General features: G+C 51.8%; 1 protein-coding gene across 2 annotated transcripts; it reads left to right on the forward strand.

Moving 5' to 3' along the window:
• The first annotated feature begins 9,969 nt into the window (after window positions 1-9,969).
• Window positions 9,970-21,679, forward strand: KLHL36 (kelch like family member 36). Of its 2 annotated transcripts, none has more exons than XM_070770395.1 (5): window positions 9,970-10,107; window positions 12,545-12,623; window positions 17,348-18,421; window positions 19,934-20,091; window positions 20,969-21,679. In XM_070770395.1, the coding sequence occupies exons 2-5, from the start codon at window positions 12,561-12,563 to the stop codon at window positions 21,522-21,524; spliced, it is 1,851 nt and encodes a 616-aa protein (XP_070626496.1). In that variant the 5' UTR covers window positions 9,970-10,107; window positions 12,545-12,560; the 3' UTR covers window positions 21,525-21,679. The 2 variants fall into 2 exon arrangements, with proteins under 2 accessions (XP_070626496.1, XP_070626495.1); XM_070770394.1 differs by lacking the exon at window positions 9,970-10,107 and adding an exon at window positions 10,131-10,531.
• The last annotated feature ends 1,273 nt before the right edge of the window (window positions 21,680-22,952 follow it).

The following is a 22,952-nucleotide window of genomic DNA, read 5'->3' on the forward strand; positions in this document are numbered from 1 at the left end:
AGGGTCAGGGGACACTAGAGTAGAGCTGAAATCACCTAAGGGATGCTGCAGCTCAGAGAAGGTATGGCTACTGGAGATTTGCTCCAGAGACGGGTAGAAATACCCCTGCCGTTTCTTCCCTCCTGCCTTCCACTCTCTCACCAGGGTCTTCCACTATCAGACCCAGCATCCTGCAAAGGGGACCCCTTCTCCCACTCCACCACCATCCTCCTAGCCCTTCAGGGTCAAGGAGGGTAGTTAGGAGGAGGCGGAGGGTACTTAGAAGGAGGCGTTCTAATGTCCAGAACCAGGGAAGAAGACATGGTCGAGCTGGTCAGACCACGCCTTGAGAATTGTGTTCTGATGTGGGGATTGTGCTTAAAGGAGGACCCCAGCAGACACTGGGAGGGATGCGAAGCCACAGATGTGGTTTATCCTGCAGGAGAGTGGCTTTGTGGAGGATAGGGGAACTGCCCCTTCACTTGGGAGGAAGTCCCTCTTACAGCAGATAATAGTGTTCTTTTAAAAAAAAAAAAAAGAAAGACTTGGCTGCATTGGGTTTTTGTTGCTGCACACAGGCTTTGTCTAGTTGCAGTGAGCAGGGGTTACTCTTTTTGTCTAATTGCGGTGCATGGGCTTCTCACTGTGGTGACTTTTGTTGTGGCTCACAGGCTCCAGAGGTCAGGCTCAGTAATTGTGGCACTTGGACTTAATTGCTCTGTGGCATGTGGGATCTTCCCAGATCAGGGATCAAACCCACAACCCTTGCATTGGCAAGTGGATTCTTGACCGCTGAACCAGCAGGGAAGTCCTGAAGGTAGTCTTATACGACCCTCCTGCGCAGATCTAACCCGGTTACAGGAAGACAGAGTTGGAGTCAATATAAAGAAGATCTTTCTCTTTCATAGAAATTAACACAACATTGTAAATCAGCTGCACTTCAATTTTCAAAATATATTGATAAAAAAAAAAGGAGAAGAAGAAAACTCTTTTCTGATGGAACTGAATTTGGCTTTCCTGGGAGGTAGTGAGCTCCCCATCACAGCAAAGGATTTGTGAGAGTTAATTCTTGGTCTAGTGACCGTTGCTATTTTGAACTAGCTTCTACTTTTGACATGACAAAGAAATTTCAGTAACCCAGGGGATCCGGTATTATCAGTTAAACTTTTAAACTTGCATTGTGAAAACCTGTTTTATTTCCCCTTGGTGTGGTGTGTTTAGTCATTCACAGGCTGTAAGTTTCTCACAGACAGTAAGATGTATGTAGATCCGCCTGACTTTAAGCAAACATAATATGTGAAAATTTTGGTTCTTGGTTCCACTACAAACAAACAAACAAACAAAAAGCTATCATTTAATTTCTTTAAACAATAATTTTCCCTAGGACATTTAAAATATACTTTCAGGGTCAAATAAAAATTTTCCTTAAGTGTTTATTTTATGTTGGCTAAGGGAAACTATTATCCAGAGGAGGTCTATAGAGAGGAATAAATTAATGTGAACAATATGCAAATAAAAAGCCACAATTTTCTGCGGTATTTGTTAAAATAAGCATCTTTTTGGCTTTTAGCACCCCATAACAGCAGCCTGCTGAAGAAGACAATGGCAACCCACTCCAGTACTCTTGCCTGGAAAATCCCTTGGGCAGAGGAGCCTGGTAGGCTGCAGTCTATAGGGTCCCGAAGAGTCAGACACCACTGAGCAACTTCACTTTCACTTTTCACTTTCATGCAATGGAGAAGGAAATGGCAACCCACTCCAGTGTTCTTGCCTGGAGAATCCCAGCGACGGGGGAGCCTGGTGGGCTGCGGTCTATGGGGTCGCACAGAGTTGGACACGACTGATGCGACTTAGCAGCAGCAGCAGCAACAAGTATATGTATATGTTCTTCTTTGAGCACAGGCTGGCTGAAATACACTAGTGTATTTTTTTTAATTGAAGTATAGTCGATTTACAATATTGTGTTAGTTTCAGATGTATAGCAAAGTACTTCAGTTATATTTATATCTACTCTTTTGCAGATTCTTTTCCATTGTAGATTATTATAAGATATTGAATATAGTTACCTGTACCAGATAGTAGGTTCTTGTTTGCCTGTTTCATATAGTAGTGCATATCTGTAATCCTAAATCCCTACTTTATCCCTCCTCCCTCTTCCCCTTTGGTAATTATAAATTTGCTATGCCTGAGTTTATGTTTTGTAATAAGTTCACTTGTTTTATTTTTCAGATTGCAGATCAGTGCTATTACATGGTATTTGTCTTACTCCGATTACTTCACTTAGTATGATAATCTCTAGGTCCATCCACGTTGCTGCAAATGGCATTATTTCATTCTTGTTTATAGCCCTGTATCTTTCTTCTTGCATGGACCTTCTATAACCTTCTATTGTGATTTCCCATTTCCCATTCTTTATGGTGGTTACAGAACCTAAAGAATCTTTGAAAACCGTCGATATGCAGAATGAACCCTTTACCTGGAGTTCACAGTCCCTTCCACCTTCTCTTCCCTGGTTTCTACAGTTCATTTGATGTCAATTTCCTTAATCAGGGGCTTCAAGTTTTCCCAAGTTTCATTTCAGTTTTCATAGAGACAATATTCTTTCTTTTTACCCTCATGTTTCCATGATTTCTGTAACACTTAATGGAATCAATTATTGATGATAATAAACACAACTGCCATACACAAGTTTGGGAGCAAACACACACACTCTGCCTAAGGGTAGAGGACAAAGGTGAGGAAGAAGTATGTAGGTGGAGAGTTCAGTATGCACGTGTGTTTCACAGAAGAAATAGGACAAGTTCAGTAACCTAGTGAGTCAGTTTAATGAAAGCTAGTTAAGAGAGTGTCTTAAAAAAATAACTATAAAAATTAAAACTTTGAAACTCAATTAAAGCTTTGAAAAAATTAAAAGCTTTGAAACTCAAAGTGCCTTTTTGTGTGTGCATTAGCTCATATTACTTGGTCATCCATCATGTGCTCTTTCATTCATTAAATATTCCTTCTGTGATCTCACAATAGTAGACATATTGCTGGCTACAGGCTGATTGGCAGGGTCACTCTATTATGCCCATTTTATTGGTGGGGAGACTGAGGCTCAGCCAGCTGACATTGCCACACACATTTAAGTACAAGTGCCAGGTCTTTTGGTTGTACATCCTCATGTACTTCCTACCATGTAAGACAGACGGTTCAGATTTCTCTTCCCCTTAAACCAGAAGTTCAGGTTCTCCATGTTGACAGTATGAGGGAGAAAGCAGACTATTCTATAAGCCATTTTGGAAAACTGACAGATAAATAGATTGAAAGGCAAATTTTCCCAGTGTTTGGAGTCAGAGTGCTGACAGCAAACAGAAGGCACATTAGATGGATTCTGAAGAGAATTTATTTTTTGAAATAAGTGTGTATGTATATATCTATGTATGTATTTATTAGGGCTTCCCAGGTGGCTCAGCTGTAAAGAATCTGCCTGCAATGCAGGAGACACAGGAGTTGCAGGTTCAGTCCTGAGTGGGGAATATGCCCTGGAGGAGGAAATGGCAACCCACTCCAGTACTCTTGCTTGAAAAATCCCATGGACAGAGAAGCCTGGTGGGCTACAGTCCACGAAGTCGCAGAGTCGGGCATGACTGAGCATGAGAATACATTTATTTATTTGGCTGCACTGGGTCTTAGTAGGGACACTCAGGATCTGCAATCTTCATTGCAGTATGCAGGGTCCCTTTTTTTAAATTAATTAATTTTAGTTTTGGTTGCACAAGGTCTTCATTGCTGCATGTGGGTTTTAGTTGCGGTGAGCAGGGGGCTACTCCCTAGTTGCAGTGCATGGGCTTCTCATTTCGATAGCTTCTCTTCTTGTGGAGCACAGACTCTAGGGTGTGTGGGCTTCAGTAGTTTAAGCACAGGGGCTCAGGAGTTGTGGCTTCATACTGTATGTAGGATCCATTAGTTGCACGTGTGGGATCTAGTTCCCTAACCAGGGATCTAACCCGGGACACCTGCATTGGGAGTGCAGAGTCCTAGCCACTGTACCAGCAGGGAAGTCCCTGAAGAGAATCTAGGGACTACAGGGAGTTCCCCACCTTTCTCCTCTTGCCCTCCTGTCTCCATCTGGTGCCTCCCACTGGTTCAACCCAATAGGAAGTCACAGGGGAGAGAGCCCAGGTGATGCCTTCCATCAAGGTCGGACTTCTAGGACACAGAGAAGGTGAAGAATGAATCTGAGCACAAGCAGATGGGTAACAACCAGAGCCCACCCTGCTTGCCAATTGGCATCACTGATATAATTCTTTTTTCCTTTATGGTGTTAAGAATTCTCTGAGACTGATTCAGAAGGAAGGGGCAGGGGAAGGACATTCCAGCCAGGGCTGTATTGGTACCAGCCCACCAAGGGGGTCAGAGGGAGAGGGTAGGGGCAAGGTCCTAGAGTAGACACAGGGAACTGTATTCAATATTCTGTGATAAACCATAATGGAAAAGAATGTATATACACATATAACTGAACTGCTGTGCTGTACAGCAGAAGTTAATACAACATTATAAGTCAACTATACTTCAATAAAATAATACATACATATATACACAGGTAAAGCTACTTCAACCACACTAGCCAGGCACCCAGCTCACTGCCAAAGGGTTTCTGTTCTCATTGAGTCCAGCTTCCCCTGCATGGACCCCTGCAAGCACCCCATGTCCAGCCAACCAGAGTTCCTCCTCAACTGTCCACTGCTTCACTCCTCCGGGTCTTTGCACATGCAGTTTCCTCTGCCTGAGACCCCCTTCACCACTCTCATCTGCCTAGAATCTCCCACTTACCCTTTCAAACACAGCTCAGGTGTCACTGCCCCACAGTTTTAAGTCATGCACAGAAAAGCTTTATCTCAGGGGTGTCAGGGAAGTTTAGCATTTGAAAAAAAAAATGTTCATTCCTGGAATTAACCATGCCAACAGAGCAAAAAAAGAGCAAAAAAAAAAAAAAAATCTCTGGGGATCTGGAGATGTATGTGTGAATGAAAATATCAGTGAGCCAGTATCACACACAGGTCATCATGCTAAGCCCTCTCCATGGAAGGGGAGGCAGGTAGACAGACTCTACTGCCTCACTGTAAACCTCATTCCTCAGAGGAGGAAAGCAAGGTACAGAGAGGCTGAGCAATTTGCCCAAAGTCACACAGCTGGCAAGTGGTAGAAGCGAGGGCTGAAGTCTGGTATCTTCACACCACATGCTGTAACTACGTGGCATACTGAATGAATGACTGAATGAATGCAACCACCAGAACCAAAATGATGGTCGACCCAGAGAGACGACAGCCCTGCTGAGTCAGGGTGGGCTGCCCAGGTCAGTCCCTGCAGTGGGGGAGAACAAGAGCAGGGACAGGCAGCTCAGAGATGGAGAAGGATGACACCCCCTCCCATGGAGCAGACCCTTCCCTGGGGACCTAGTGTTCCTCCTCCCCCGGGTCCCGACGGCTGGGGGCCAGCCTCCACCCGCCCCTTATATCACTATATTACAGCTGCAAGTTCCTGTGTCTCTCTCCCACTTTGGATGTCAGGCCCATCCTGACATTTCACTCAAACTTTTCTGGCCAGGACTGTTTGTCCACCTAGGGACAATCCACTTTTCTTGAATAAAGGAGACAAACGATATTCAAGACTGCAGGAGCCCTGGTGAGAACACGGCCAGACCCCACTCCAAGAAGCAGTGGAGCAAGGAGCCAGTTGCTGGCAGGAGGTCAAAGCAGGACCAGCTGCTTGGCTGACAAGGTATCAACCAGGCACTTGCTCTTTTCCCTAAGAAGAGTCAGGCTTGGGCCTGAAGTCTGAGCTTGAACTCTATAGACAGAAACTAAGGGGGCCTGCAGCTCACGGGGGAGCTTGGAAGAGATGTTGAAAAGGATGTATCTGAGAGTGCTGCTCCGTGCTGTTCCTAGAATCCCATCAGTACCTCAGGGCTCAGTGGGAAAGTGCTGTGATCAATTAGCAATATCTGCCATGCGTACTCTACCACCAGATGTAGAGGTATGCATGCTCTCTGTTTACCATCAGGTGGCAGGGCTGTGGGAGAAGGGGCTGGGCAGATTAGTAGTCATAACAGAATGAACGGTTCTCAAGAACTTGGAATGTGCCCTGTTAAATGCTTTGCCTGTTCTATTTTATTTAATCCTCAAGATAACTCTCAGAGATAAGGGACTCTGGCCCCACCCCTATGGCAGCTCTATGAGAGTCACAATTTTACCTACTTGTATATTTTTTCATATTTATTTATTTATTTGGCCTCGCTAGGTCTTAGTTGTGGCACATGGGATCTTTAGTTGGGGCATACACACACTTAGGTGTGGCCTGTAGGACCTAGTTCCCTGACCAGGGATCGAACCCAGGCCTCCTGCATTGGGAGCGTGGAGTCTTGGTCACTGGACCACCAGGGAAGTCCCACCATTTTATTTATCTGTGTTTAGCGCTATATCCGCAGCACCTAAAAGAGTACCTGGCATATGGCTGGCACTCAAAAAGTATTTGCTATTGAGTAGATGAACTCCCATTTTGAAGATGAGGAAACTGAGGCCCAGAGAGACAAGCAACTTACTCAAAGTCATACAGTTAATGAGAGGTCCTCTAGGGCAGCATCTCTGGAATGTTCTGAGAAGTGGCATTGTTCTATAATCTGTGCTATGCACTAGCTACAGGTGACCAGTCAGGATGCGACATGGAGGTAAGGCAACTGAGAAAGTGCATTTTAAATTTCATGTAATTCTAACTAATTAAAATAGAAATGGCCCAGCACAGCTCTAGAGCTTGAGAGTTCAACCACCCTAGACCGATACCAAACACCAGGTCCAGGTTTTCCAAGTCAAATGAAAACACTGAGAGTTTTTTCAGTTATAATCCTATCAGGAAGGGCAGGGGGTGTAGCAGTGAATGAATCACAAGTAATTGTATTACTTATGTGGCTCTCCTGGCCACACAGTTTTGCGAAGGCTTTTATCCACGCGCTGGGTTTCACACGAGAGGCTTGAAGACTCCATGGGAGACGTGGCTAGTCAGGGTTACCTGCTGACCTTGGACCACAGCCAGCTGTGCAACCCTGAAATGCCAAGCATTTCATTTTCACAGCTGGCAAACAGGGAACCATGGCAAACAGAGTCAAGCTGTGGGCCAGGCCAGCTTCCTTAGAAACCTCAGCAGTAAGTGACCAGCAGTTCTGACCTGACAGGTCCCAAGACAGCATCAGCTCCAGGAGAAGCCGTGACACGCAGGAAGCTTTGTGTACATTTAGCGCCTTATATCTGCCTCCCCTCCCCTCTTCTCTCTACCCCTCTTAGGGGCTGGCCTCTTCCTTTCCCTCTAGTCATGAAACAAGATGATCTTGAGAAAGCGCCTGAAGCTGATGAATGAATGCTAAGGTGTCAATGACTCATAGAATCCATTTTCAAATGATTTCTATTTTAACAGGAAACAAAGTCTTCAGCTAAGGAAGAGTTTTCTAACTGGTAGACAGGCATCATCAACAAAAGTTCAAATTTATGGAGCTTTGTTCATGGGGTTTTATGCTTCCCTGGTGGCTCAGATGGTAAAGAATCTGCCTGCACTGCAGAAAACCTGTGTTTGATCCCTGGGTTGGGAAAATCCCCTGGAGAAGGAAATGGCAATCCACTCCAGTATTCTTGCCTGGAAAATCCTGTGGACAGATGAGCCTGACGGGTTACAGTCCATGGGTCAGAAAGAGTCAGACACAACTGAGCGACTAACATGCATGGGGCACTGATGGAAGTAGTCAGCATGTATTAATTCATTTATTATTCATTCATTCATTATATCATTCATTCATCATGTATTAATTTGTCAACACCACGAAAGGAACAAAGGCTACCCCATTTGGAGGTGGGAAATGGAGGCACACAGTGCAGCTGGTCCAGTTGGCACCGAGCCAGGGCCCAAATCCAGGCACAGCTGGGGAGGCAAGTTCTGCGGAGAAGGAAGCAGGAAGCAGAAATGCCAACTGAGGGGAAGAAAGTCTTTTCTCTTTTAATCTGAGATTAGGGACGACCAAGGCCTGGGCCAGCAAACCTCTGTGGCTTCACCCATTTACTGGTCTGTTGCTTCTTACCCTCCAATCTAAACAGTTACAAATTTACTGGAGGAACTGAGCCAAGAATTCCACTTGCAGACGTGATCCAGGGTGGCCCCCAGGCTGGCTCACTTATGCTGGGCTGCAATTTTTCTAGATTACTCAGCCTTTGGGAGGAAAGCTGGGCCAAGGACAAACCTCTGGTGAGAACAGAGTGTTTAGAGAGCTGCCTGCCTCCTCCTTCCCTCCTCCTCCAAGAGACTCAGGGACCTGGAGGCTCCCTGGGGAGCTAGGGCTGCAGCTGCAAGGAACAGTTCTCCTAGGCCTCACTCCATCCCCAACACCACCTCCCTCCCTATCCCTCCCACCCGCCCCCCACCCCAGGCCCAGCTGTTCTTGGGACAGGGCTGGCAGTTCACTGACACCTCTCCAAAGGGCCTGCACCACACAGAATCACGTGCATGCAAAAAACACAGGGCTGCTCTACACTTAGGTACTGACAGCTGTTCTCCTTGGGTGAGTAATGTTTTCCCTTTTGTGCTTGTCCCTTTTGATACTGAGTACTTCCTTAGTTTTTATTTATTTTTTAAATTTTGTTTGTGCTCTGCGGCTTGTGGGATCTTAGCTCCCCAACCAAGAATCGAACCTGCTCCATGGCATGAAAGTGCCGTGTCCTAACCACTGGACCGCTGGGGAAATCCCAATCCACCCTTTTTAACTGTACAATTCAGTGGTTTTTCATCTATTCAGAGTTGTTCAATCATTATTATGACCGAATTTCAGAACATTTTTTATCACACTCCTGCCCAAAAACATCCCTTAACAGCCACACTATTTCCCTCAACATCCCAGCCCTGAGTAACCACTAATTTCCTTTCTGTCTCTATGGATTGGCCTGTTCTGGACATTTCATATAAATGGACTCATACAATTCCCGTTCTTCTGTGTCTTTCACTTAGAATAATGTTTCCAAGGTTCATTCAGGCTGTAGTGTAAGTTTGACAATGATAGATCTGTGGTGGTTAAAGCTCATTTATTCCTCAAACACGTAGTTAAGAGGCTACCAGGTGCCAGCCTTGGGGCTGGCAGCAAACCCTGCCCCGGCGGGTTTCCAGTCAGGGAGAGAGAAGAGTAAGTCGAATGAACAAGGAATGATTGAGAAGAATTAGACGGAGGTAAGCACAGAGCTCGGAGAAGGCAATGGCAACCCACTCCAGTACTCTTGCCTGGCAAATCCCATGGACGGAGGAGCCTGGAAGGCTGCATGCAATCCATGGGGTCGCGAGGAGTCGGACACGACTGTGCGACTTCACTTTCACTTTTCACTTTCATGCACTGGAGAAGGAAATGGCAACCCACTCCAGTGTTCTTGCCTGGAGAATCCCAGGGACGGGGGAGCCTGGTGGGCTGTCTATGGGGTCGCACAGAGTCGGACATGACTGAAGCGACTTAGCAGCAGCAGCAGCAAGCACAGAACTGTTTGGTAGTGAAGAGAGGAATGGTGACTTTAACACAGGGGGCCAGCGAAGGCCTCGCTGTAAGTGAACGCAATGCGGCCGGCCGAACTAAGGTTGGAAGAGGGTGAAGGTGCGAAGGTGCCCCCGCGATGCCCCCTCCCAGCACTCAGGTCCCCCAGGCCCCCGACCTCGCCTGTCTGGTCCACGCCGTGTCCCTGCGCCTGGGACGGCGGTCGACACCCAGGAGGCGGTCGCGATGCTTGACTCTTGAGTGGCCCGCCGGGGCCGCCAGTGAGGCCCCGGGTCGAGGGGGTGTGCGGGCCGAGGGGTGGGCGAGGACCCCACGCAGGCCGGGACCCCGCACAGACCCCGCCCCGGCGCAGGTCCCGCCCCGCGCAGGCTCCGCCCCCGCGCCGCCTGCGCCCACCCGCTCCCGGCCGCCGCCATTGGCTGCGCGCGCCTCCGCCCTCGGCCTCGCACTTCCTGGCGGAGCCATGGCCGCGCTCCCGGCCGGCCCGCGGGCTCCGGCGCTCCGGCCCCGCCGCCCCGCCCGCTCGGCCCCGCCGCCGGGGGTCCCCGCGCCGCGCCAGTAGCGTGCCCTCCCAGGTGGGCCTCCGCGCGCGCCCTGCTCCTGCGCTGGCCGGGGCAGGAGCCCGCGCGCCTTCCGGGGGCCGGGGCAGGGGGCGGGCCTGCTTCGGGAGGGTCGCCGGCGCCGCGGTTCCGCCCGCGGGAGCCCTTTGTGCTCGGCGGAGCGCCGGTGAGGACCGCAGGGCTAGGGGCGGGCCCCGAGGCTCGGGGCTGGGGAGGGGGCCGCCGCCCCCACAGGTGGGACAGGTACGGCCTGCGCGGCGGCGCGCGGCCCAGGTGGGCGAGCGTCCCCGCGTCCCGCCGCCGGCGCCCTCCCCGCTCTGCGCCCTCCCCAGCTTCGCGGCCGGCGCGAGCCCGCCCGGGCGGCTGTTGTGCCGGCTGTTCCGCCTAGCGGTGCCGTGTCCGAGGAAGCCACGGCGGTGTCCGCCGAGAGCCGGGACCGGTGAGTGCGGGCGGGCGTCCGGGTCCACCTCCACCTCCACGACGCGGTTTCCCCCACCTCCCGAGCGCCGCGGTCCGGCAGGTTTCAGGCCTGAAACCCGGGCTCCCTGGGGACCCTGCCGGCCGCCCGGACGTGGCCTCTGTTCCGTGTTTAGTAAAAAGACCTCTCAGCGCCTCACTGGGTATCGCCACCGTCCCTGCGGATGGCCTTGACCCCTCACCTGCTTGCAGAAAGCACAGGAGGCAGCTGACACCCACACTCCTGGAGCAGCTGGGCACCCGAACCGCTTGCCCGCAGACAAAAGGGAGCCTCCTCACGGGGAAAACTCTCTCTAGAAACGTTGGCCTAGAAAACAAAGCTTTTAGCACTGAAGGCAGACCTGAGACCTGGCTGGCTGCCTCGGGTGGTGGAGACGGTCTGCTGCGGGTGACCTTGGGCGGGCCCCACGGCCACCTGAGCCTGGGCATCAGGAGCGGCGGTGACACCTGTCTCGGAGGGTGAAGGTGAAACAAGGAAGTCAGGGATGAAGAGTAGGATGGCTGCTGGTGTCCTTCCTTTCCGTCTCTGAGCCCCCAGCATCCTAGGGGCAGTCAGAAAGGATTGGGGGGAGGGCTACAGCTGGTCTTTGTCACAAAGTTGCTAATTTGCCGAGAGAAATCTACTTATCCCTTCCTTTCCCCCAGGAAACTGGCAGGGTAGACTGCACCAGGATCGCTTCCCCAACCCATTCCCCCACATCACTGGAGCCCCCTCTTGTTTTCCGTGATTATCTTAACAGAGCGCTGGACTCCTTATTGCACTGTTACTTATTAGCAAAAGCTGACTCTTCTCAACTCGGATAGCAGGGGATAGATCCCTCTGTAAACCCTCTGTCCCAGTATATGACTTGTGCCCATGTTGCTGGCTTAATCCTTCCTCCCTGTGCGCCCATCCTCCGAGGTCCCCCAGAGCCGGCTCTGTGCTCTTAGTGAGTTACTTGACATTTCAAAAACTGGAAGAAGCCTGTCATGGTGTGGGTACACCAGCCTTTGCCATAGACTCCACCATGAAGTGTGTAGAAAGGTTAAATTGCTTGTTCAAGTTTATCTTGGATGTTCCAGGCAGGACATAACCCCATCCCCTCTCCCATTCTCTCACAAAGGTTTCCTGCCTGTGGGTATTTGTTTAATGGCCAGGTGGAGTAGCCTAGGGCTTGAGAGCATGCAAGCCTCCTTACCTTGGAATCCTGACTCTGCTGCTGCTTCCTGAGTGTGAAGCTGAGCAAGTTCCTTCCCCTCGCTGGGACAGCTTCCTCCTCTGTAAACTGAGGGTAATAATAGTGCTGGCCTCCTGGTGATGTTGTGGGGCTTAAATCAGTGAGACAAAGAAAACAAGACAGTGCCTGTGTCCAGAGCATATTTTATACGTGGTAGTCGTCACTGAACCGTATCCTGAACGTCACAGAATTTTACAAGGGTGAGACTCAAAGCCTAGGCCCCATTCAAGTGCCCATGTCTGTCCAGTTTTGAAGCTGAACAGATTCAGCTTTGATTGCCAGCCATTCACTAGCTTTGTGTGACCTTGAGCTCAACATCATCATCTGTGAAATGGGTTAAGTGACGTCAGCTTGGTCAAGCCAGGTGGAAGGTTACTATGATGGCAGGTGTCAGTCCCTTAACTTGGTCCCAGGGTCATAGTCTGGGTTCTGAAATGACAACTGTTGATACTGTGGTCTTGATCTATTGCAAAGACGGCCTTCTGATCAAACATCCAAAGGTAGGTGTTTGTAGGTGAGCTGAGAGACAAGACGTGGTGGGACTTTAGGTGAGAAGGGAACGCTTACTATGTGTTCTGTCTGATTTGAACACCCGAATGTTTTCAGCACTCAGCGTGACAGAGTGCTTGGAAGTACAGTGTTGTCTCTCTCTTCCCTCCCTTCGCTCTTGCTGTCACTGACACCTGCCAGCAGAGCCTGCGATTTGTGAATGACCTCGAGTTATTACTACATGCTCAGAAACCCCGTTCTTGTCGTAGGGCTGCGATCTCGTTTATGATGGAGGGAAGCCGGCAGACGCGAGTGTCTCGGCCGTACAAGATCAGCGAGTCCTCAAAGGTCTGTGAACGGGTCACTGTGCCGATTGCCCAAGAAGCGTGAGGGTTTTCTAACAAGCTCATTCTCATTGTACAGGCTGATTTTCTATTCTTGGCATTGGTGTTAATCTCCTTAACGGTGACTAGAGGCGGCACAGGCAAGGAGTGGAAAAATCATAAAATCAGAGAGAGCGGGGGTTGAAGGGAGTGGTGGATGTTAGAAACACAACTGGACTCCTTTATCCTGCACTTTGACCCTGAGAGGTGTACAGGACAGGGTGGATGCCATGGGATTCCTGTTTCCACCTGAGGCTCCAAAGATGTCTGTCAAGAAGCCAGCCCCCAGCCTTATAGTGGGGGCAGCACTTGGCATACCTGATGTGAAGGGCCAGAGCCTTTCCTGATCGTGACCTTCTGGGACCCTAGGAGTGAGTGAGGGTGGGCCCCCAGGGCGCTGCTACCTACCTGTGTCACACTGACTGCATCAGACTCGTCTTGGGAAGGGGGGAGGGGGCAGGTGTCTCATTGGAAGTACATGTACCCAGCCCCACCCCAGACCTGCTAAATTAAAGTCTGGGAGCAGGACCTGGTATTCTGTAACCTTTAGCAGACTCCTCAGGTGACTTGGAGTGGCCCTTGTCCCCACAGCCGCTGTAGATGAGGTTCAGGGGACCAATTTGTGGGACAGTCCCCATTTATACCTGTCTCTTTATAAATATCAATAGCGTCCTTTTCTTTAAAAGTCTCCTGTTTTGACGATTAAATGTCATGGTTGGACTGTATCATGCATTCTCCATGGGGCTGACATTGCTCACAAGGGGTGAGCTTCGGGGTGTGGAAAGAATTTTACTCTTTCAAAGTACATATAATACATGCCCAAATATATAGACTGTATATTGTGTGTTTAAATGACATAGCAAGCTGTTAGGGAAAAAATATCTTAAAAGCAGACAAATGAAGAAAGATGAAGAAATACCATTTTAGATAAAGGGAGCTGCGAGCAACTTATAGATGAGGACAAAAAGAGGAATGAGGTTCAACAGATGTGTGAAAAAGAAAAATGGGGTGTAATTTTCAGGGGAGGCTGATCCCCCTGAGAACTCTCCTGTTTCCATTTGAGCCGACTGAGAAGGCCCTTGCCAAGCCTGGCTTTATCTGCTGTGAAAACCCAGAAAGGTCTCACTGCTGCCTCAAAGGGGCTTTGTTTCGGAGCTTGGCTGCCGAGACAGCGTAGCTTTCTAAGTTCGACAGCGCTAGAAACCTTTGTCCCTTCAAGCCAGATTCTGAGCCTGTTTCTCTTTGAATTGAAGCTTTCAGGAATAGGCTTCTTTATCCCTTGGTTTGTTGTATTTATGTTCCTAACATTTCATACTTAGCAAGCGCCCAAATCATAACGTGCCCTTGAATTTCTAGACATTCATCACACCCATGTGGCCAAAACCTGGATAAGTTAGAAAGAATATCACCAGACCCCTCCGGGTCCCTGCAGTAGGGAGAGCCACTCTCCCAGCTTTCAGCAGTTTCACCTGCCCTTGAACTTGTATGAATGGAGTCGGGGGTGGCTGTGTGTGCCTGCTCCTTGCTCTTGTTGGCCTGCTTCGGAGGGTCACCCCAGTTACCGCTTGTGGTGGTACACCTTGCCTGTCTCAGATCAATGGAGCCTTCCATTCTGTGGCTGCCGCTGCTCATTTGTCTACTCTAAAATATGTTGATCCAATTTAATGCTGAATTTTTTATTCTTTAATGTTTATTTATTTTGGCTGTGCCACGTGGCTTGTGGGACCTTAGTCCCCTGACCAGAGATTGAACCCGCACCCTGTGCAGTGGAAGCGACTGGAGTCCTAACCACTGGACCACCAGGGAAGTCCCTGAATTCTTTTTTAGTATAAGGTGCCCCATACCTCAGGTTCCCTGGTGGCTCAGCGGTAGAGAGTCCACCTGCCAATTCAGGAGACACAGGTTTGATCCCTGGGTTGGGAAGATCCCCTGGAGGAGGAAATGGCAACCTATTCTAGTATTCTGGCCTGGAAAATCCCATGGACAGAGGAGCCTGGCGGGCTACAGTCTATGGGGTTGCAGAGTCGGACACGACCTCACAACTAAACAACAACATCCCCATACCTGCTCCTTTCTGCCCAGCATTAGACCCTGAGTACCTGTGTTTCTTTCCCTTGCCTAGCCTTTGGTGAAGGTGCTAAAATAAGAAATGAAGGGATGAACAGGGTTAATGTCATGGGAGAAAGTCGAAGGTCAGAGTTTCTAAATTATGTGAAGTGCTGCAACTCAGTTACTGATGACCCTTTAAAGTCGGGAAGTCACGGTTGTCTGTTTTTAGTTGTTGTCTCTGCTGCTACACTAAACATGTGGAAACAGGCTGTGGTGGAGACCCAGGTGCAGAACTAAACGAGCCCACCTAGCCTGGAGGCCCAGCTGTAGAAGCAGTGAAGCCGTCTCTGCCCTGCCTGCCTGCCGCATATGGCCCCATGGAAACTCTCCTCCGGGGCTCTCCCTATCCTTGCCCCTCCTCAGGGCTATTTCCTTTTCACGCCGCAGCTAGGGGCCTGTGTACCCCTATTTAACTGTGATAGTTCCAGTGCCCCCGCCAGCTTGGAAGCAACCAGACCAGGGTGGGCTCAGAGCCCACCTGAGGCCCCTCAGTTGCTTCTCAAGGACACTAGCCTTCACTGTCACTCGATAGACCGCCCCTGTGGTGCCTTTTTATTTCCTTCAGTCTGCACCCAAGTGGGGCCCCAGGCCAGCTTGTGCTGGAGCCCAGACCTTTCCTGCTCAATTATAAGCCAAAACCAGGCCAGCCCAGCGCTCTCTGGATAACCAGAATAGGCAGAAATATCCATGTGTGAACCTCCAAGAAGCCACCCTGTAATGTCAGGCAGGAGAGCCTGGCTCTGTGGACTTGAAAGAGAAGGGAGCTGTAGGGATTGGCTGCATGGTGTCCTCAGAATGTGAGGATGTTGCCTGAGACTCGGTGTGGATGGAGCCATGGATGTTGGAACTGGCTGGACGGGAAGGACCACAGGGAAATAAAGTGGCCCGTTACTGGTGCATTGGAGGTGGTAGAGAGCAGATTTGGAAGGGAAGGAAAAACCAAGCCCCAGCCATAGAATACACGTTGAGAAGTAACCTCTAGGGACCTGTGTGCAAGTCAGCCAGCTGCTTGCACCTGCCCAGCCTCACCACCCCCACCACACATCAGACTTAATGCCTAGCCCTTTTTCCCAATCACCCTTGAATCTCCCTGCTGATGTTTCTGAGTGGTCCGTTTTCTTATATGTTGAATCATCTTCTTGTTTTTATAGAGAGTAAATAGAGCAGTGTGAAATATCCTGATTATTCCGTCCAGGATTTAGAAACTGTTATCTAAAGTCTGAGTTTTCTTTGTATCTTTAAAAGCCCAGGGCAGGCAGACAACAGTCAGTCAATGTCCACCAACCTGAATGTATTGAATTAACTCCTATTAATTATTCCTATCAATTGATTTGTTAATTCCTGTGTAGCATGGTGATTAAAGGTTTGGGCTCTGAAATCAGATCTAGTTTCAAATCCCAGCCCTGCCTCTCAGTCTCTGTGGGATTTTGGACAGATTTTGCAGTCTTTCTGAGCCTGACTTTTCCTCATCTGGAAATATAATTGACACTCCCTTGGAGGGTTCCCATGATGCTCGAACAAGAGCGTGCAGTCACGTGTACAGGGCCATGTGTAGCATAGTGTTGCTGCAGTTTACATACGTTTCTTTTAACCCTGGCCGTGACTGCTGAAGCCGTGTTTCTGAGAGTAAGTTCCCCAGGCACGTTAGTCTCTGGGTCCCGTGACCTTGTTGGATGGTCTCGTAGCCTAAGTGTCGGCACTGCGCCTTCGTGGGGACTGAGGGGCCCAGCAGGTGACTCTGCTGCCGCTCCCCTGGGGCCAGCTCTGTGCCAGGTTCTGTCTCATGACCCCCACAAACCTGGGTGATAAACAGACTCAGCCTCACTTGTGAGACCAGGAACGGAGGCTCAGAGGCTGCTGGAGACTCAGAGGCTGCAGAGCTGGGGCTCCACCAACTCCCGTCCCACCAGAGAGGCTCCGCCCCACATAACTTCACCCTCCCCACGGGACAGCGTTTGCAAACCTCTGCCATGACACACACTTGCTGAGAAGGAAACAGAGATGGGAAAGGAGGGAACGAAGAACACTTTGGGGAATTCTGTTTATAAAGGAGGAAGAGAGGGGGAGAATGAAAGGAAAAAAGAAAGGTTGAGTAAATTTTATTTGTAAAGAAATGGAACTGAAAGTTGCTCAGTCGTGTCTGGGGGAGAATGAAAGGAAAAAAGAAAGGTTGAGTAAATTTTATTTGTAAAGAAATGGAACTGAAAGTTGCTCAGTCGTGTCTGACTCTTTGCGACCCCATGGACTGTAGCCCACCAGGTTCCTCTGCCCATGGGATTCTCCAGGCAAGAATACTGGAGTGGGTTGCCATGCCCTCCTCCAGGGGAATCTTCCTGACCCAGAGATCAAACCCGGGTCTCACGCATTGCAGGCAGATTGATTACCATCTCAGCCACCAGGGAAGCCCAATACAAGTACATAGCCACACACACACACAGTGAAACACCCTTACTTCTGCGAGGTACTCTGGCACTCTGTTTCCCGTTCTCTCTCATTCTGCTGTATGCTAAACGCTGGTCGGGTGGCGCTAGGTGGGTCCGAGGCCCCCTCCCCTCCTGACAGGCGCTCTCGCCGATGCAGGTGTACCGCTGGGCCGAGCACTCGGGCACAGTGCTGCAGCGGCTGAATGAGCAGCGCCTGCGCGGCCTCTTCTGCGACGTGGTCCTGGTGGCCGATGAGCAGCGCCTGCCGGCCCACCGCAACCTGCTGGCCGTGTGCAGCGACTACTTCAACTCCATGTTCACCCTGGGCATGCGCGAGGCCTTCCAGAAGGAGGTGGAGCTGATCGGCGCCTCCTACATCGGGCTCAAGGCCGTGGTGGACTTCCTGTACGGCGGGGAGCTGGTGCTGGACGGCGGCAACATCGACTACGTGCTGGAGACGGCCCACCTGCTGCAGATCTGGACTGCGGTGGACTTCTGCTGCGAGTACCTGGAGCAGGAGGTGAGCGAGGACAACTACCTGTACCTGCAGGAGCTGGCCTCCATCTACAGCCTCAAGCGGCTGGACGCCTTCATCGACAGCTTCATCCTCAGCCGCTTCGGCACGCTGTCCTTCACGCCCGCCTTCCTGCAGAACATCTCCATGCAGAAGCTGTGCGCCTACCTGGGCAGCAGCGAGGTGCAGCGGGAGTGTGAGCACGACCTGCTGCAGGCCGCCCTGCAGTGGCTGACGCAGCAGCCCGAGCGCGAGGCCCATGCCTATCAGGTGCTGGAGAACATCCACTTCCCGCTCATCCCCAAGAACGACCTGCTGCACCGCGTCAAGCCCGCCGTGTGCTCGCTGCTGCCGCGCGAGGCCAACTGCGAGGGCTTCATCGAGGAGGCCGTGCGCTACCACAACAGCCTGGCAGCCCAGCCCGTCATGCAGACCAAGCGCACGGCCCTCCGCACCACCCAGGAGTGCCTGCTCTTTGTGGGCGGCGAGGTCTCCGAGCGGTGTCTGGAGCTCAGTGACGACACCTGCTACCTGGACGCCCAGAGTGAGCAGTGGGTCAAGGAGACGCCCCTGCCGGCCCGGCGGAGCCACCACTGCGTCGCCGTGCTGGGGGGGTTCATCTTCATCGCCGGCGGCAGCTTCTCACGGGACAACGGAGGGGATGCGGCCTCCAATCTCCTTTATAGGTATGACCCCCGCTGTAAACAGTGGATCAAGGTGAGATTAAAGCCAGATTATTTCTTTACTCTTGAGGACTTTCGATCTTCTTAACCTTAGTCTTGACTGCCCCCTCACTCCCTTCTCTCAGGCCTGGACAGCCGTCCTGCTTCTGAACTAGGTGTGATGATAAGATGACGAGCCCCATCACAGCCCCCTGCCTGGTTGGGGGCACTGAGGGCTGACTGGCCACCTTCTGCAGGGATGGGCCACGCCCAGGGCACCGCTGCCCCGTAGAACTCTGCACCCGCAGAACAGTTCTGTGTCTGTGCCATCCAGCAGTAGCCACCGGCCACATGTGGCAGTTGAGGGCTTGAAGTGTGGCCCATGGGACCGAAGAACTGAGTTTTCGGTTTTATTTCATTGTCACGTGTTTAAACGTGAGTGTGAATGGCCGTGCGAGGCTAGTGGCTACCATACCTGATGGCACTGGTCTGGAGACTTGACCCATACTTCTGACAGCCTCCCCACGTCTCGGAGTCTCCGCCAAGCTCCTCTTTGGGACAGGTTTGGAGGTGCTTCAGGGAGGCTGCGAAGGCTCATGTCTCGTAGGAGCCATGGCCCCTTGGAAGGTGTGGTGGCTCATGCTGGGAAGGGGCTGGGTCTTGGTATCAGACCCAGGTTCACGGCCCAGCTTGGCCAATTGTAGCTGAGAGTTTCAGGCTGGCTCCACGCCCGCTCCAAATCTCAGCTTCTCCCTCTGGAAGCGGGTGGGGGGATGTTGACCTCCCAGGGTTGTGGTTGTAGCTCACATTGTTGGGGGGTGGGGGTTGTGCTCCTTTCCTCCCCAGAACCACAGCGCCACTCACGAGAGTCTGTCCCAGTCTTCATACTCACCTCAGTCTCCTGACCTAACTTGGAGGTTTCCTGAGCTCAAGGTTCAGAAGGGACTCAGATGACTTTTCTCTTTTATTCTCAAAAATCTAAAACCAACCACTCTGTAAGTCTTGCCACAAGAAGGAGGCTCCCAGCCTAGAAGGCTGGCCTCCATACCTTCATAGCAGTGGCAGCCTAACCATATAGTCTGCTGTGGAACCGTGTTCATTCGAATGTCCTGCTTGTCTTTAAAAAGGAAAAAAGAAGCTTGGGTCTCCTGTTGCTAATTTCCTGCTGAGTGCTACTTTCTGCCCGCCAGCACAGATGGCAATCAGTACTACTTTTTAAAATACCTGATTGTGGGGGGCAAGGGGAAAGGTGAACTTACATTTCAGGAAACCAATCCATCAGTGGCTGGGGCCCGTGTGTCCTTCAGAATTCTAGTCCAGACAGGTTTGGCCAGACAGGTTTGGGGAAGTGAATTCTCCATGCCCCTCATAGGGATTCATGAGGTCTTGAGGGCCCCACCCAAAGAGCCCCCCTTTCTTCTTCCAGTTTGGCTCCCTTCCCCAGACTCAGGTGGCCTCTGCCTCACCTGGGCTGTGTCTTCCATGGAGCATGCTGGGGACACAGTGCTGGGTGTTGATGCTGACCCAGGTTTGGGAATGGGGAAGTACAGGCGTGTCGCCTCCACAGGTGGCCTCCATGAACCAGCGCCGTGTGGATTTCTACCTGGCCTCCATCGAGGACATGCTGGTGGCCGTCGGTGGCCGAAATGAGAACGGCGCACTCTCCTCGGTAGAGACCTACAGCCCAAAGACCGACTCCTGGTCCTATGTAGCCGGCCTGCCAAGGTGATTGGGGTTTGGGGGCAGATCTACAGACGCCGAGGCTCCGGGGTGGCAGTTGAGCCCACCTGCCTTTCTGGGTATCTTGGCCTCCAATTCCAGGCAGAGTCTCCTGGCTTGTGAACAGCAGCATGAGGAGCAGAGGGCGTAGTGGCGGCGTGTCAGGGCGCCTGTTGGGGGCTGCCTGAGTGCTCCGTTTGCGAGTCTCCTCACTGCCTGAGTTTCAGGGAGTGGGTGCTGGGTTCAGGGGGTGAGAGATTCACTGAAAACCTCTCAGCTTTGGGCAGGAGGAGTTCAGGGAGTGGGGGTCGTCTGTGCTCCATCTGACTTGAGCAGGTGTCCCCACCCTGTGCTGTCTCTGCTGCTTCGTCTGTGAAGGGGGCGTGATGACTGTCCCACCCTTTCCAGATGTCCATTCACTGCGTTTATCGTCACAGGCTTAGCAGAGGGGACTTGTTTATCTGACCAGCCCCCTGCGATCGAACCTGCAGGTGCACCCTCTGAAGCAGGCTTGCTGTGGACTTGAGTCTAGGGGACTTGGTCCCTGGAAGTTAGAAGAGGGTGTGGGGTGAGCGTCTGGGTGTGGATCCCAGCTCCTCCACTGAGCCACCAGGGAAGCCCTACCTGGACACCTGTGAATAAGATGAGTAGACAGTCATGATAGTAGCTACTGATGACCGTGTGCCAGCCTGGGCCTCGTGCTTCACGTGATGAGTTGAGTCCCTTGATCCCCAAAATAACTAGCAGGGTGGATTGTAACCCACGTAGTTTATCACCCAGAACCAGATGACCGTGGTTGAGGAAGCCGACCGATGAAATCTTGACCTTGTCCTAGGCAAGCCCTGAGCTTCCTCTCTCCCTCTGTTCGTCCGCCCATCCGCAGGTTCACCTATGGCCACGCGGGCACCATCTACAAGGACTTTGTGTACATCTCGGGGGGCCACGACTACCAGATCGGCCCCTACCGCAAGAACCTGCTGTGCTACGACCACCGGACGGACGTGTGGGAGGAGCGGCGGCCCATGAGCACTGCGCGCGGCTGGCACAGCATGTGCAGCCTGGGGGACAGCATCTACTCCATCGGCGGCAGCGACGACAGCCTGGAGTCCATGGAGCGCTTCGACGTGCTAGGCGTGGAGGCCTACAGCCCGCAGTGCAACCAGTGGACGCGCGTGGCGCCCCTGCTGCACGCCAACAGCGAGTCGGGCGTGGCCGTGTGGGAGGGCCGCATCTACATCCTGGGCGGCTACAGCTGGGAGAACACGGCCTTCTCCAAGACCGTGCAGGTCTACGACCGCGACAAGGACAAGTGGAGTGAGGGCACCGAGCTGCCCAAGGCCATCGCTGGCGTGTCGGCCTGCGTGTGCGCCCTGAAGCCGCGGCTGGAGGACAAGAAGAAGAAGGGCAAAGGCAAGAGGCCCCAGGACCACGGCCAGTGACCCCTGGCGTGCCGACAGACCAGCAGCCACCGGGAGAACCCTGGCACCATTATGTACGACCTAGCAGCTTTTTTTTTTTTTTTAATTTTTACTTTTATGATTCTTGGTATTTCTATGGTATCACAGTAACCGATTAAATGTTCTATGTGATTTGACATACCATCTTGCTTGAGTAATTAACCCAGGGCCCAGGCAAGAGTGGTCACTGCGTCTGTGCGGGGCTACTTCCCAAGTCACCAACCCCTGTGGGTGCCCCCCCACCCCCCGACCATCCCGCTGAGAGCAGCCAGGGCAAGAGTGACGCAGAAGTTTCTGTAGTGGAATGAAGGGCTCCGGTGCGACAGTGCAGGCCCCGTAGTCCCCGCCTCCCCAGACCTGGCTGAGCTTTTCAAACACCAGGTTCCTGGGCCCCACCTCAGAATTAGCGATTCTGAAGGGGGCTGAGGGGGGCTGAAAACTACTGTCCTCGGAATGACTGAGTGTCAGCCACGCTTGGGAATCACTGGTGAGGTGGTTTTTTACAGGCAGGGCACAGAGGCTCCTGGAGAGTGACCGAGGGTCACCAGCAGCCCAGGCAGTCAGGTGAGGTGTGGGACTTCTCACCAGGGACGTTTCCCCACTGGGCTTTCTTCCTCAGGTGGCCATTTCTCCCGGTTGGTCATCGTCCCGAATTCCAAAAGGGAACAGGGGAGAAAGGAAAACAGGCACGTGGCTCTTGATAAGCGTTATTCTGTAATTTGTGCTTTGGTCTTTTTACTGTCTCTTCTGGAAGCCACTGTTTATTAGATTACTGATGTACTGAGCCCCGCCAATCTCCATTTATCACTCAGGAAAGAAGGGAGCAGGTGGAACGTGCCGTTGTGTTCTATGACCCCTGCTCTGAGACACCCCAGGAGGCTCCCACACGAGGGAGGGCCCAGGGACTCCGACCAGAGGAGGCTGTCGGAGCATCTTCCCAACTCCGGCACCAGATCCTATCCCGCCCGGCCGTCGCCAGGTAGCCCTGTGCTGGGGGCACACTCTTTAACAAGTCTCGAGCTGCTTCCCACCTCCTAAAGGACGGGAGAGATCCTGGCCAGGCCTCCTCCCAGGGGTCGAGGTCTCCTAGTCTGCATGAGTTGTGATGGTGGGTTCTGCACCTCCTCCTGAAATTCGTGACCACCCCCGCTGGTCCCACAGTTACCAGAACTGACAGCAGTAGCATGTGCCCTTTAAGGAGCGTTCGAGACTCCTGCCCAAGCCACCTGTCACACCAGGACGATGGGCGTGGAGCAGGTTTTAATCACCAGCCAGCAGAGGCATTAGTGATCTGTGCCGTGGCAGAGATCTTACTGCAGAGATGACAAGGCCTCGTGATTATCGTTAATGTTGGCATTAGAATAAGAAGCTCAGTGAACTTCTTTCTCCTTTTCCTTTTTTCCTGACTCT

The sequence above is a fragment of the Bos indicus genome, chromosome 18 (genome assembly GCF_029378745.1).
Source record: "Bos indicus isolate NIAB-ARS_2022 breed Sahiwal x Tharparkar chromosome 18, NIAB-ARS_B.indTharparkar_mat_pri_1.0, whole genome shotgun sequence".
Taxonomy (NCBI): Eukaryota; Metazoa; Chordata; class Mammalia; order Artiodactyla; family Bovidae; genus Bos; species Bos indicus.

Bases quoted from the DNA above. Each gene is read 5' to 3' on its own strand.
- KLHL36 (XM_070770395.1), top strand. From the start codon at position 12,561: ATGATGGAGGGAAGCCGGCAGACGCGAGTGTCTCGGCCGTACAAGATC. The intron at 18,422-19,933 runs GTGAGATTAAAG...TCGCCTCCACAG, and splicing joins GCTGTAAACAGTGGATCAAG to GTGGCCTCCATGAACCAGCG. The intron at 20,092-20,968 runs GTGATTGGGGTT...GCCCATCCGCAG, and splicing joins TATGTAGCCGGCCTGCCAAG to GTTCACCTATGGCCACGCGG.